The sequence below is a fragment of the Arachis hypogaea genome, chromosome 14 (genome assembly GCF_003086295.3).
Source record: "Arachis hypogaea cultivar Tifrunner chromosome 14, arahy.Tifrunner.gnm2.J5K5, whole genome shotgun sequence".
Taxonomy (NCBI): Eukaryota; Viridiplantae; Streptophyta; class Magnoliopsida; order Fabales; family Fabaceae; genus Arachis; species Arachis hypogaea.
This window is the reverse complement of record NC_092049.1, coordinates 111,676,525-111,692,108: the sequence shown is the minus strand read 5'-3', so window position 1 is coordinate 111,692,108 and position 15,584 is coordinate 111,676,525. Positions and strand designations below refer to the sequence as shown.

The window sequence follows — 15,584 nt, the reverse complement described above, 5'->3', positions numbered from 1 at the left end:
ACTAAAGGCTATATATAGTGTTTTTTTGTAGTTAGAGAGTCTAAATCTAAGAATCAAAGCATTTTTTTCTAATCTGTTATTCTTTTTTGATTGGACAATTGTTTTTAAGGAGTTTTGTAGGTCAAGTTCAAGTCACTTCCCCTCTACGTTTTCTACGTTTGTCCAAAAATATTCGAAGTGGAGCATATAATGAGATCGAATTTCCTCAATTTAGGTTCAATTTTGAAAAATTCGTGCCAACCTTGAAGATGCAATTCAAAGATTGGCACTATATTTAAATTTTTTTCTCTTAAGCTTTTTGTATTAAAATAATTTTATAACATATTGTATTTTTTTCAGAAACTACTGGTTTTTTGGTGCATTAATACAATGCCATTGAAGAGAATAAAAGTCAATTTAATTTGACAATTTTAACAAGAAGATAGTCTGAATTTGTACAAATTCTAAGTATTCGATCTTATGATGTTATTTTGGTTGGTTGTTACGAGAATGACTCTAATCTATACGTATCTAAGGATTAGAATAGATTAAATATTATTTAAATAATTTAGTTCTAATATTGGTAGTTGATTAAATTAGTTTTAGAGAAATTTAAATTGTTGTCTTAATTTATATATTATGACTATTCTTTATGGATATGTTATTTTTAAACTTTTTAATATGATTTTTTTTAAGTTTGTTTTCTTTTTTGATATATGTATTACTTTTTTTTTGTATTTCAGATTAGTAATGCAATTATTAAGAGAAATGTAATTCATCAATAAATTAGAATTATTAAAAATTTAATTAAGATTAACTAATATCTGTTTTGGACACAAGATTGATTAATTAAGATTAAGGCGTGAAAAAGGAAAAAGAGTCACAATACATGGTTTTGCTTTCTTGCTAATATATAAAAATACGTGAAAGAAAAAAATTAAAATATCACCATTTAAAAAAAATTGTTAATCATACATATGAAAAAGGGATTGGGAAATATGCATGGATATAAAAAATAAAAAATTATTACTCGATTGTAGAATAAAAAATAATCATATATATATAAAAAATAATCATAACAAAAAAATAATTAGCACATGTGATTTAAATTTTTATATGTACAATTAATATATATGTATAGATAAATAAAAAAATTATTATAATTTATAAAAATTACACATACGATAACATTAATAATAAAGAATAAAAAAATTATTGAATGATTGTATACTAAAAAAAAATTAATTATGATAAAAAAAACTAATTAATATATACGATTTAAATATATTTACATACAATTAATATATATAAACTACGTAAAGAAGTATTTAGAATTATTAACTAAACAATTGATATATATATATATATATATATATATATATATATATATATATATATATATATATATATATATATATATATATATATATATTACAAAAATTAGTATGATTTATGAATATTATTACGCATATGATGGTATTAATGGAATAACAAAATCAGTATAATTATTGTAGGCTAAAAAAGTTATTTATGATCAAAAAATTAAAAAATAATTAATATATGTGACTTAATATATGTGTACTTAAATAAGGAAAGATTTAAAATTATTTAAACAAAATAAATAAATATATCCTATAAATAAAAAAATCATTGACTAATCGATTAATATATACTGGTAGTATAAATAAAAACCATTAAATAAAAAAGAAATAGTATGTTTTCAATTTTGGGAATAAAACGTAAATAATTATAATATAATAGTTTGTTTAATTATTAATATTTATAATTATTATTTTAAATAATAAATTTAGAGAAAAAAAATAGATTAACAAAAACGATTAATAACTATATTAGAGTTGATACACATAACACTAGATTAAGAAAAAATAAACCCAATTACTACAATTTAAATTAATTTTAATAAAATAATTTAAAATTATAATTTCAAATTTATCATGTGCATAGTACGAATTATTGAACAATTTATTATCATGTACATGACATGGATTATTAAACAATTTCTCATGAGTTTTTTTTTTTTCAAAATAAAAATACTATTTTTACTTATAATTATTATTCTTTATCAACTCTTTCATTTAAACACTAATATTATTTAATTAATTTTTTTATTTTTATTCCTCACATTTATTAAAAATTCCTTTTCAATAATTTAGGTATTAATTGTTGTTATTTAATTAACTTATTTTAGATATTTACTTATTAAAATTTTAGGTATTAATTATACCTCAATTACAGTATTAAGACTTTGAACATAATTTTAATTTAATTTTGGACAATATCAAATATATATATATATATATATATATATATATATATGATATTTTAGGTATTAATTATTATTATCTATTAACTTATTTTAGGTTTTTAATTATTAAAATATTAGATATTAATTACATTCTGTTTACTATGTTAAGTCTTTAGACATAATCCCAATTTAATTTTAGACAATGTAAAAAGTAAATATATATAATATTAAATTAGAAGAGTAGATTTTAATTTTACATAAAATAATATAATAGATATAGAATATAAATAAATTTACTTGACAAATATAATTATTTATAGTGTAATATTTTATTACGATAACATATCTTTGTGCATTGACTCCCTATATAGCAATTATATATATATAGTTTGTTATTTTTTCATTACATGACATATTTATTGTTATATTTTAAATTTAGAGTTTTTTTGATTTGTTAGCGAAAGAATAGCAAGCAAAAAAAAAAAAAAAAACATAGAAACATTTTAAATATAATTACCGCTAATCTTTTTTTCTTTAGTTTTCAAATATATTATTTATTTTATTTATTTAGAGTAATAACTAAATTTATTATAACTATAGTAAAATTATTTTTAAACTATTAATATTATTAGTAAATTTTTAAAATTATTGACATATTATTAGTATATATAATAAGCAGTAAAATTTTTTTCATGTTTATTATTTAAAAAATTTATAATTTTCACATAGCTTTTATTCTATTTTTTTTCCATACCTAATGACTATTGACTACGATCCTATTAATAGTATCACCTATAGTAGATTATACGAAGAGAAAGTATGAAAAATAAAGACAAGAATTATAAGGCTATAAAAAGTTCCATTCAAGTTTGACAAGAGTAAGACGGTTTACATAGAAATAGTTCTAATAGATGATAAGATTAATTGATTCATTTACTAAATTTTTTCAAGTAATGCTAAGTTCAATTTATAAATAGAGTTTAATTTTGATGCACTGACAGTGTAAAGCATTTTACATAGTCGTGCAATCACATCTGTTCTTTTGGATAACCATTCACGCGGTCAATGTGAAATGTATTTATTTTTATTGATGTGTCATTACGTAATTGGATATACGTATAAAACTACTTTACACTGTCAGTGCATCAAAATTAAATTCTTATAAATATTTGTAGTTCATATTTTAAGTTAATTTTATAAGTACACTATTTCACAAGTCAAAGACAATTCTTTTTAATAGCTTTGTAAATGCTAATAGCTTTTATATTTAATTTATTTTGTAATACGATAAAATTCATTGTTCAATCAAGTCAAAGACAATTCTTTTTAATAGCTTTGTAAATGCTAATAACTTTTTAATTTGTTTTGCAATACGATAAAATTCATTGTTCAATCAAGAATTATTTGACAAAAATATTTGAGAATGAATTGGTAGAAAGGAAAGTATATGTCTTCTCAAATTTTGAGATCGAGAAATCAAGCGGAATATATCTTCTGACTGTACACACGTGCAAAATATCTTTTAAGATTGAGTCAGGTATAGTACATTTGGTCGATAATCGTAAAATTCTGGATAATCATTTTAATTTGCTTGCTCATGCTGATATATTGAACAAACAAATGAACCTACTTATTTGGTACGTAATTAATTTATATTAACCCACACAAAATTATTTTCCTTTTGATTTTAAGTTTTGCCAAAAAATTGTATAATAGTATCATTTTATCGATAATAAAAATTTTAACAGTTTATTTATAAAAATATTTGAAATTATGTTGTGACTTTTTTTAAAGGTATATCCTTTTATTAATATACTAATGTTAGTTTTATCATTTAATATAAAATAAATCAGTAAATTTTTTTATTTTATACACGTTCAAAGTTATAATTTCTTATATTATTCACTCATTTGTCCTTAATTTGGTACTTTTAATTCATTTTTTTGTTCAGTTAGATGTTATTAGATTCTTGACTAGAAAAGAAAAACTCATATCATGGTCAAAAATAGAAAGAAGTGACCAGTACATTGTGATTGATCTTCATGAATTGTAGAATGTAAACTTTTAATATGAATATTTCTTTAGGTTATAATGATGTGTTGTTGTGCAAGTTTTTTTTCTTTATATATTACTACTTACTCCCTTAATTCTCGCTTTCAATAAAAAATGAGAAAAAAATAAAATGTACACTATGAGATCAATTTACAATCCAATTACTTGATCATCTATGTGATCACCAAGCAACCAAATACATAATTTATTCTCTAATTTATAAAATTTAACAAAGACATTGGTAAACATATTGGTTTTGCATTTATTTATATATTTTATTTATTTATGTTATATTTGTAATTATATTATATATATTTTTATCAATATATTTTTTTAAAAAATATCGTTAGTATTAGCACATTGTGTATTAAATAAATTAAATGATAGAAACACGTAACTATTTTCTTTTTCAGTCAAGATTAAGTAAAATACTGTAATTTAGACTTGCAATATCAACATATTAATAGTAAAATGAAGAAAAAAAATGTAATATTATATAAAAAAAATTTAAATCATAATTGTAATTTATGATTGAAATCATAATTTAAATATTTTAAACGGGATAATTTCATTTAGAAAATTCATAATTCAAATATAATTTGTATACACTTAATAGCTACATTCGAGTTAATATATTTAATACTATATTTAAAAAAATACGAACAATGCACATCATATTATTTATTTATTAATTAAATTATTACAATTCAAATTAATTTTAATAGAATAATTTAAAATTATAATTTCAGTTTTATCACGTGCATGGCACGGGTTATTTCACTTGTAATAATACTAAATTGGAGTGACTTCATAATTGTTGCTGTCAGTGTGGGGTTTAAATAGAATTTGAAAAGAGAGAGGGGGTGAGAATAATGTTAGGTAATACTAATAATGCTATACTAGTTACTTTCAACTTTATTATAGTTATTTCCCAATAAGTAAATTAATTCTTTTAAGTTCAAATTGTCTAGGTAATTTCCAAAAATAAATTGTTATTTTCATCCTTTACTTACCCTTCAATCTCTCTGCACTCTTTCAGTCTTTTGTGTGTTGAATAGACGCGTATTTAGAACCTCTGTACGTCAAATAATAATAGGAAAAGTGTAGGTAATTAACAAGATTTTTGAACAATGTGTAAATAATGTGAATTAATAAGATTAAAAAAATAAATTTAATTAGTAATATTAGAATCTCTGTACGTAAAATGTGTATTTTCATTTGATTGGTAGTTATTAATGTTGTTCAAAATTTTTATTGAAACAATCTTTATTATGTTTGTTTGTTTAGTTATTTATAAACTTATTTATCATTATACTATTTTTAAATATATGTTTTTTTATTTCTCTAAATTAATCTCATTGATACTTTTAAAGTATGAAAATAAATAATCTAAAAATTAATTCATCGTAAATTTGAGTTTTATTTTAAAATTTGCCATTGACTAATAAACCCTTACATATAGATGACAAAATTCAAGTCTTATCATTTGCTTAAGTGGGTAAACTGATATGTTCTTTTAATGTGATATTTTACTTTTTATTCATTATAATATGATCTATTTATTTATGTTTTCTCATTCTATTTATGTTTTCTCATACCGCGTATTCCTTATTCTGGCTCACAATGATTGAGAAAAATAGTTTCATTTCATTTTAATCGTTTGCTGGGTTTATTATTCAACACTTGGCAAAAAGGAGAGCATAAAGTTGAGTTTACTAGTCACAAGTATCTAAATGAGCCTGTACTATATTAAAATTTTTATGAAAAGAAATACAGACACTTTAAATAATTATATAATAATTAATAAATATTAAATAAGATAAATTCTAATTAATTTTAATTAATTTTTTTATTATCAAATATTTCCATTTTGGTGTTGTGTTCTTATTTTTGTCCTTCAATGCTTCAGTCTATTATGAATTATTGTTAAGGTTTTCACGTTTTTCTTCTCTTTCCTCTTCTCCTAGTATAAATGAAATGTACGCTAACAACAATACGGAGATAAACATTACCCTCAAAATTAAAATAAAATTCTAAAATATTTGGATTACAATAAAATCAGCCTGCTCGATCTTAAATGGATAGAATTATAATAATGGATAAATATAAAAATTATAGCTTCAAAAAGAATTAACGTTACTACTATATATAGATAATACATAGTAAATAACGCTATAATCTCCTGCAGGAAGTTACAATTTGATCATTTGTGTACCAATTTTGTTTCCTTTCACTAATTTCAGGATCATATTCATATAAGGAAAATGATATTGTGTTATATATATATATAGAGTAAATGTCTAAAATGATTCTTGAATTTTAAATTGTTATTTAATTTAGTCTCCGATTTTTTAAAATGACCAATTAAATTTCTGAAATTTGAAAAAGTGCATCTCCGTTAGTCCCTTAAAGAAGCGCCTTCTAAACGTTGATGATGTGGTATTCCAGCTGTATGCTGATGTGTACTAAAGTTGGATTTGATTCAAATTGGTACTTGAAATTACTTAATAATATTTAAATTAGTCCATTTTCAATTATAAAACTCTAATCCCCAAATTATTGTCTTCTCTTTTTCAATCTCTCTACTGTCTTCTTCTCTTCTTCGTCCTCTCTGCTATCTTCCAATTTATATTCATCCTGAACTACAACATCAGTACACTTACCTAAAAACTATTTTAATTACAAGTTAATGCAGTTGGATTAATTTTAAGTTTAACACATATTTAAATTATATGTATCCTTGCAGGTTCGTCCATTAAGCTAAAATATATTTTCCACTTTTAAGAAGGTAACCATTATCATCATCTTCAAGGTTTTAACATCACTTTTTAAATTTGTCATTTTTCAATTGAACTCATGCAAAATTTTTTGTGAGATGGGTGTTGCACAAACTGGTTCTTCACCTCCATTAACCCAACAGAAAAAATTACAATGGATTCCATACTACAAAGTAAAAAACGCAGGTGAATCCAAACTCAAAGTGAAACTATCTTAACATTTTCTTTAGAGCCATAACCTTACCTCCTAGTTTGGACAACCATAAAATAGTTTACCAAGATTCTCTGTTGTCGTTGAGTACTTCATCACCATCCAAAGTCTGCAATTACAAAAAACGGCGTTCTTACTTCCCCTGTTGCACATTCTTTTGCTGCCATAAGGTCTCCCTACAGAGTTGTTCCTACTTGAGCTACTTTGGCTTCTCTTCCCACCACCCATCATCACTCATGCAGACGAAAAAACCAAATGAACTGGAAGATAGTGGAGAGGTCGAAGAAGAGAAGAAGATAGCGGAGAGGATGAAGAAGAGAAGAAGACAGTAGAGAGATTGAAGAAGAGAAGACAATAATTTGGGGATTAGGGTTTTATAATTGAAGATGGACTAATTTGGATATTATTAAGCAATTTCAGGTACCAATTTGAATCAAATTCAACTTTGGTACACATCAGCGTATAGCTGGAATGCCACATCATCAACGTTTAGACGGCACTTCTGCAAGAAACTAACGGAGATGCAGTTTTTCGAATTTCAGGGATTTAATTGGTCATTTTAAAAAGTCAAGGACTAAATTAAATAGCAATTTGAAATTCAAAGACCATTTTGGACATTTACTATATATATATATATAACGCGTTTTCGTAGTTTTTACTTTTAATGTTATATTTTTATATATAAAGTAACAGAACCATGGGTAATGTCCTGTCATTTTGAAAAGCTACATTAATTTGCATTTTGATAATGTTATGTAAGGATTTTATTAATTTGGAAGGGAATATTATTATATTGTGCAATTGTAAATATTTTTCTATCGTTTTATGTGATGGCCTAAGTCATAAATTATTTTCAAGACGGTATCTCCGCGATTACATGGAATAAAACCGATTAATCATGAATAACCTGATTTTCATTATATATATGGATAACAATATTATAAAGTAAAATCCATGTATGCAGTATGATGCCTCCTAATGCGATGAATTCTTCTATGGCCATAATGGAGAGGCAGGAATAGAAAGTTGAGTGATTCAAAATCAAGTCCAAATATAATCATGATTGGAACTGAATGAGTTGATTTGGAGGAAAAAACAATCATGATCAGATCACGGTATCAATTAAATAGAGAATCTCGAAAAAATAAAAAAAAAACAATGAAACCGCCACACCAACAGCTTGCAGAGCGGTTACTAAAAAATCTAAAACCCACTGTCCTTTGAAACTGAAACTGAACTCAACTCAACTCAAAAACCCACTGAAGAAGAAACAAGAAGATCATGGAGTTGGACCCCAAAACCATGCGAACCACCAAACCCGGCCTCAAGCCTGTCATCATCACCGTCATTGTCCCCTTCTCATTCATCCTAGGTAGCCGATTATGCAGTTGGTCAACTACTTTGACTCAATCCAGTGTTGGTCAACTATTTGACTTTCTTTCTGTCCCGTTTATTTGCAGGTTTCCCGCTGCTATGGAAATCGGTCGAAATCTACCGTTCTCCGCTCCCCTTCTGTGGAATAGAAGCATTCTCTTCGCAATTGGACTCCGAACCCTTACACTTCCGTTGCCAATTCCAAGCCATGTTCCTTGGTTTCAACTTCACCGCCTCAAACGACGTCGCAGAAGCAATTATCAACAAGATGTCCCTACTGAACCCTAACTCCTCGCAATGCGGTAATTGCGGTGCCTATGAGGTCTCTGTGGTGATTGATTCGGGCTCAAGTTGCACGCGGACGGAGAATTCGAAGGTTCAGTGTCCGTTTAATTGTGGTGAAGAAGTTGCTTTTTTTGGCGGGAAGTTTAATGATGAAGATGTTGATGAGTTGCTGAGGGGTTGTTTGGGGAATGTGGATGGTGGAGGGAACGTGTATAGTGTGGTGGTGGTGAATGGGGGCGACAAGGAGGCAGAGGTGAGGGCTGTGGTGGGGAAGTATCGGCACGCGTGGATACTCGGCCGTGTTTTGGAGGAGGAGGCGCTTTCGAGGGTGGCTGAAATCTTTGCCAAGGTGTTCATGAATGGTAGGAGTGAAGGAGATTCGATTCGTGCCGAGTTCATGCCGGTTGGTGCTGATGGCAGGATTATTCTTTCCTTCAGTTTGCTCAATGCAGAGCCGCGGGATTGGATATATGATTGGTATGGATTGTGAAAACTGTAATTCGATGGAGTGTTCTTGTTGTGTTTTATAGATAACATGCATTTGTTTTGCTATACTGGGAATTTTTCTAGATATGCTATAAAAAGTTTGGCATAGAGAGAACTTGCTTTGAAATGAAATGTGGAGTTCACAGAGATTAATGGCAATGAGGCTTTAAATGTTACATTGTAGATTGTTGTTGAAATTTATTTATTTATTTATTTATTTGATGTCCTGTCATTAAAAGTATTACCTTAGTTTTCTTTGTAATCATTTTGAAGTTTCTGTTGTGATCTTAATGTAGGAATTTTCGTGAAATTGATGAGATTCTGTTGCAACCTGTAATCCAATCTTTGCAACCTATAGCAAACATAACAGTTGAAAGCCAGGTAAATTCTTGTTTGCATGTAACAATTAAAAAATGTTGTACGGTTTAGATTTGATTGATTTTATAATTATTCGTAATTGGCAGGTTTTATATCATACGCAAAAGTCTTCATTTTCTTACTGGGATGAGGTGCTTGGAAGCCACATTTCTAGTACCAAGGATCTTCCTTTCTTTGTACGCATTCTCTGAGGCTCCGACTTATCATTTATAATTTAAGTGTACTTATTATTTAGTTCTAGCCCAGCCTATCAGATAAATCGCAAATCAATGCTTTGATTATTGAGAAGTTTATTTACCTTTTGAGTTATGCAAGTCATATGTAAATTTGGTTCAAATTATGTAAATTTGTTATCATTGCTAATGCATTAAAAAGTATCTGCTGAGTGTTCATACGCAAAAGTCTTCATTTTCTTACTGGGATGAAGTGCTTGGAAGCCACATTTCTAGTACCAAGGATCTTCCTTTCTTTGTGCGCATTCTCTGTGCCTCTTGACTTATGATTTAGAATTTAAGTGTACTTACTATTTAGTTCTAACGCAGCCTATCAGATAAATCACAAATTGATGCTTTGATTATTTAGAAGTTTATTCATCTTTTGATTTATGCAAGTCTTGTGTAAATCTGGTTCGTATTACGTGAATTCATTATCATTGCTAATGCATTAAAACATATCTGCTGAGTGTTCATATTTGTCCTTTTTCAAATTTCATTTAATGTCTACCTGAGAAATGATAATGATATAGCTGTGGTCAATTGACTATGTTGAACAGGTTAATTCTAATGAGTGGTACTTGGATACTTCAGTTGCAGCCGGTGGGAGATCTAAAATGTTGCAACTTGTAGTGTATACTTTTTAGCTCAACCCTAGATTTATTTACTTACACTTTCCAGAACCTAATAATTCTTTTCTTAGTTTACTTTTGAATTACTTCTTTATCTCATTCTCTCTACCATTATACATATTCTCTAGTGTGATTTCAATGTAGTAGTTGTGTTCTGCATATAGACAGAGCTTAGATTGCAAGTTTTCTTGTTCATAATTCCAGGTATATACCATCAGCAAAGGAATGTCCTCTCCGGTTGGAGCTTCCAAATGGAGACCTGTCTAATACTAATGGATTTATATCCCCAGTTATTTATCTCATCTTCAAAATCTCATTATTTAATGTTTTTGTATTGTTACATGTATTATAAAATTGCCAAATTTATTGTTGTTATGAAGAGGCTATTTCGGAATATTGTAGATGTGGGGAGGTGTTGTCGTATGGAATCCCCAAAGCTGTAAAAAAGATTTGGAAAGTAAGGATTCAGTCAAACATATGATTTCAACCCAGGTTTTCCTTTCACTCATGAATTGCCGCTGTTAGTAGTTTGTTAACTCTCATATAGGAAAAACTTCTCACTATATACAATGAAAGTAAAGCAATATTTGGAGTATTTTATTTTGGTGGATACTACCATGGAGATTTTATTATTGTCTTCATATGAAGATGCTTCTTTTTTACCATTAGATGATAAAATGTATGGTTTGATTTTGATGTGTTACAAAAGTGTTATTTTTTTCAAAGTGTGGCTAAACAAACAAAGTACAGTTTTATTTTATGTGTAATATGTTTATAACTTTTAAACAAATACTTGATAGATTCTTGTTCCAAACCATTTAATTTCATAAGTTTTATTTTATTTTGGTGTAGATAATGAATATTATGCAACTGATTTATGCCGGTATTCATATATCCCACTATTGTTAATTTTCATAAATTCATTTGCTGAACATGGAATCATGCAAGTCATGAAACAGGATATCCAGAAGCTTTTTGAAATTCTAATGGGGCAGTTGCGGCAACTCCTTGGTCTTAAGTCTGATAACCTCTATGTTGGTCAATCAGGCACATACGTGCTCCAAGGGAGTGAAAGAGGATTCACACAATGGTAAGAGTGATATGTTAAAATATTAATTGCATGGTTTACAAAGTAATTTTCTTTGTTATGTTAAAATAATTTTGGAAGCTTGTTAGCTTGATCATGACTACATGTTTCAACATGATTTTGGGAGGGCTGAATGACAGAACGAGCATTATATTTCACATCAATTTCCTTTTACAAGTTCCTGTGTACATCATGGGGGATATAATTTTTTTATTAAAAAGTTTTATCATCCATTCTGTATGCTTTTGGTCTCTATAAACGGTTCCTAAATGAAACAACAAGACAAATATTCCTGCTTTAGAATAGACTTGGGTAAGAATCATTTTTCACAACGCTTGAGGGGGATGCTACAACTCTCGGAGGCATAACAAATTGCAGTGTCTTTGTTTCACTTAAATATTTATCTCTGTAAAGTAATATTTGTTATTTTTTCCATTTTTTCAAAGAAAATAGTCCATAATAGATAAAATGTTGTCAAATTAGTTCTCATTGATTGTGATTATATGTAGGGAGTTGGATGTTTTGTCACGGAATCATGTTTGCTTTAATCTCTATTCTTGTGCGGCAACACTTGGATCTCTTTCCAGATTGGTACGTATACTCTTATCTACCGAGTCTGTTAACTTCAATCTGGCTAGTATCTAGCGTAAGCTTCTTAAACTTCAATTCCATGCAGGTTCAATCGTTGCCAAGGATGATTATCACTGATGAAATTGGAAAACAGGTGATTGTAAATGCTTATTGGATGATATTTTGGTTGGAAACTGTAGTTTATCTTCCAGTGTATTAAGAATGATAAAGGTTGCTTGTGTTAATTCACCTTTAACTGATTAACTGATAATGAAAATTTCATACTCTTGTTAACTTTAAATCCCTCCCCTCCTTAACATTATGTGTTGCCTACTTGGCTTTGACCAGGTGATGATTTCTTTGGAAGCTGCAAAATTTGCTCAAAGTAATGCATCTGCTGGAATTTATGATGCATCTGCTGGTATGCTTTCTTTCAGCTTATGTTTGATTTCAAAATCTTGTTAGTGACTTTGATGAAGATTTTTATACTGTTGCCTAATGCTAAACATGATCAATCTCTTTTCTTGTCAGCATCATCAAGGCAAGCAAGATCTCTGGCAGAGGATTCCTTTTTTCATCCTTCAATTATGTCTATCAGTTATTATTCATATTGGCATTCTGTTATCATCTATACGGTTGGTTCTTTAACTCTTCATCTTTGTCCTAAATACTATAAGTTAACAGGCATATGAGGGTTGAGACACTCGATAATTGAATGATTCAACCATATTAGGGCTCATTTTTTTTCCTATTGGCATCATAATTAGGGAACACATTACGAGTCAACATAAGATGTAAACATAACTCTGGTTTAGTTTGATGACATTTTATCATAAAGCGTGCACATAAAAGTTGTAAGAGATATGTATAGCTCATTGTCATTTCCTTTTTGTTCGTGTAACTCTCAATTCTTCTGCTTCTGTCACTGGATTATGAAAATGAGCACGATTATAATTTCGAAAGCTTGATCAAGCATGACAAGCATTTCACAAAAAAGAACTCAGATTCACTCATAATTTTATATTACAAGTTGAAATATACTGATTTTTTTTTCTACTTTTCTTCTAAATTGCAGCCATATTTTCTGTTTGTTATACAGCCAGTCATCTTACCTGTTTTGAGTGAATGGAAAAGATACAAGCAAGAAAATATGAAGTTTGTCGCATGGAAGGCCAAAGCAAAAGCAACATAAAGCAGGTTTCCATGTACTTGAAGGCTAATAAATTACGAAGTACTTCAACATAACTAAACCCCTCTGTCCCCCAAAAATATATATCAGTAGATAAGGTTATGAACCCTCAATCCTTAATATAAACAGTCTCCTCAGGTTTATATTTTTTTTTTTTTTTCAAAATGTGGTAAGTTCGTAATAAATATAAAACCGTTCAATATAGGTCAGCTAATTAAACTAATATCTACACAAACACAAGTACATTCCCTCCTCCATATTAACCCTGACATATATTAACCTTGGTAGTTTTTTTAAGTAGACCATGATTTCTTTTAATTTTTTATTGGTTTATTTTTAATATTTAAAATTTGTATATTTATTCTTCATAAATTATTTTGATTATGGTTAAATATATGTTAAATTATTGGGGGTCATAATTTATAGATTTAATTTAATATATTATATTTTGTAAATTATATATAATAAGTGTATTTATGGATAACAGTTTTATCCGAACCCATAGGTACTCGACCCACCTCTCCGGCCATATTCCGATTTAGTTTTACGGTGAAGATTGTTGTATGTATTTGTATACTAACTTTTGAATCACGATGAACCATCCCCATCATTATGCTTGAATCTTACTTTTATAGTTTTATTACTTTTGACAGAAACTGCTCATAGCCAGAATCCAAACTTGATGCTCCAATCAATCTGAAAAACCGTTCTATCATAGGAAAAAAGATTCCACCATTCTGAAAAAAAAAAAAAAGAAAAGAAATTTGCTTCTTATTTTACTTTTTGATTTTTTATATTTATTTATTTGAATTTGATTTTGAGAAGGCCCTATTTCCCCTTCCCTACTTCACGTCCCACCCTCTTCCTCTATATAGCTGCCTACATATATTCTAGTGTCATGCACTAAGAAGCTCATTATATATGAGAAATTTGATAATTGAATATGAGTGAAATTATAGCTAGTGAAGAGTTGCTTTGGTCGATACTGGTGAAAAATTGATACGGAAATAGGAAAAACGAAAAGCTGAAATAAAAATGGTGATGTTCATATCAATTTCGCACCCTCGTTTTTGGACTCATTTTCCAATTACCCTGTCTAGGTTTGTTGGAAAAAATCGAGATTCAGAGAAGAACTTGTCTATGAGCAAAAACACCAAAATTATTTTTTCACAACTTATGTAGTTAAATAAGCAAACTCCAAAAATACTTCAATTAGTAAATATAATGACATAAATTAAATAATTAAATATTGAAATTTTTATCGTGAGAAAATTTTCAAATAAAGACAGAAAATTCACAGGACTTATTAGTCTAATGAAAATTTTTACTATCAAAATAATAGGCACATAATCAGTTTTTTTTAGAAAATATTAAGATATCTCAATAATCGACAAAATACATCATCAAAATGGATGAAATCAACATAAATTCTTCATAAAATAGGTATCTCAAATCAAACAAAAAGAAAAACAATACAACTAGCAAGTTATATTCTAATATTCATCTCTATACTAAAAATAACATGCTAAAATTTTATAAGAAATACAACAAATTTATTAGTTTAATGAGATCAAAATGACACTTAACTTTTCTCCCAATTTTCCCTTCTCGGTCGTGGTTTTTTCTCTCACTCTCTCTGTTTCTTTCTTTCAAAATGAAGGATACTCTTTCTCTCTCTTTTCCTTCCCGTGTCTATAAGCCATTGCTCTCTCTTTTTATTATTATTATTCTTTTGGGTTAATACTCAAATTCGTTCCCGAAAGATCATGCGATCTTCATTTTTGTCCCCGAATGATTTTTTAATCAAATTAGTCCCTGAAAGATAAAATATAAGTCAAAATAGTTTTTCCGTCAGTTGAATGATGACGCATGATGATGTGACACGCCACGTGATGGGTCAGTGACACGTGGCAGGTCACGTGGCGGGTCAGTGACACGTGGCATACCCGTGGCATGCCACGTGTCACTTGACATGTGAAAAAGTTTTTTATAGTTAAAATAGTCCTTGAAAGTTCAGACGCAAGTCATTTTCATCTTCAAATTTTAAAAATTAGTCAAACTAGTCCTTATATAATTTTTTAAATTT

General features: G+C 28.0%; 1 protein-coding gene across 4 annotated transcripts; it reads left to right on the top strand.

Moving 5' to 3' along the window:
* The first annotated feature begins 8,240 nt into the window (after positions 1 to 8,240).
* LOC112743707 (uncharacterized) lies at positions 8,241 to 13,904 on the top strand. Of its 4 annotated transcripts, none has more exons than XM_025793016.3 (13): positions 8,241 to 8,657; positions 8,746 to 9,421; positions 9,727 to 9,811; positions 9,895 to 9,984; positions 10,581 to 10,654; positions 10,857 to 10,941; positions 11,055 to 11,109; positions 11,601 to 11,742; positions 12,249 to 12,330; positions 12,416 to 12,463; positions 12,658 to 12,730; positions 12,841 to 12,944; positions 13,385 to 13,904. In XM_025793016.3, the coding sequence occupies exons 1-13, from the start codon at positions 8,567 to 8,569 to the stop codon at positions 13,499 to 13,501; spliced, it is 1,722 nt and encodes a 573-aa protein (XP_025648801.1). In that variant the 5' UTR covers positions 8,241 to 8,566; the 3' UTR covers positions 13,502 to 13,904. The 4 variants fall into 4 exon arrangements, with proteins under 4 accessions (XP_025648801.1, XP_025648799.1, XP_025648802.1 ...); XM_025793014.3 differs by having other exon boundaries at positions 11,055 to 11,144; positions 11,612 to 11,742; XM_025793015.3 differs by having other exon boundaries at positions 8,242 to 8,657; positions 11,055 to 11,144; positions 11,612 to 11,742; positions 13,409 to 13,904.
* The last annotated feature ends 1,680 nt before the right edge of the window (positions 13,905 to 15,584 follow it).

Excerpts from the sequence above, each read along its gene's own strand:
- LOC112743707 (XM_025793014.3), top strand. The coding sequence starts at position 8,567 with ATGGAGTTGGACCCCAAAACCATGCGAACCACCAAACCCGGCCTCAAG. Across the intron at positions 9,812-9,894 it reads ACATAACAGTTGAAAGCCAG|GTTTTATATCATACGCAAAA; the intron begins GTAAATTCTTGT and ends CGTAATTGGCAG. Across the intron at positions 12,464-12,657 it reads CTGATGAAATTGGAAAACAG|GTGATGATTTCTTTGGAAGC; the intron begins GTGATTGTAAAT and ends GGCTTTGACCAG.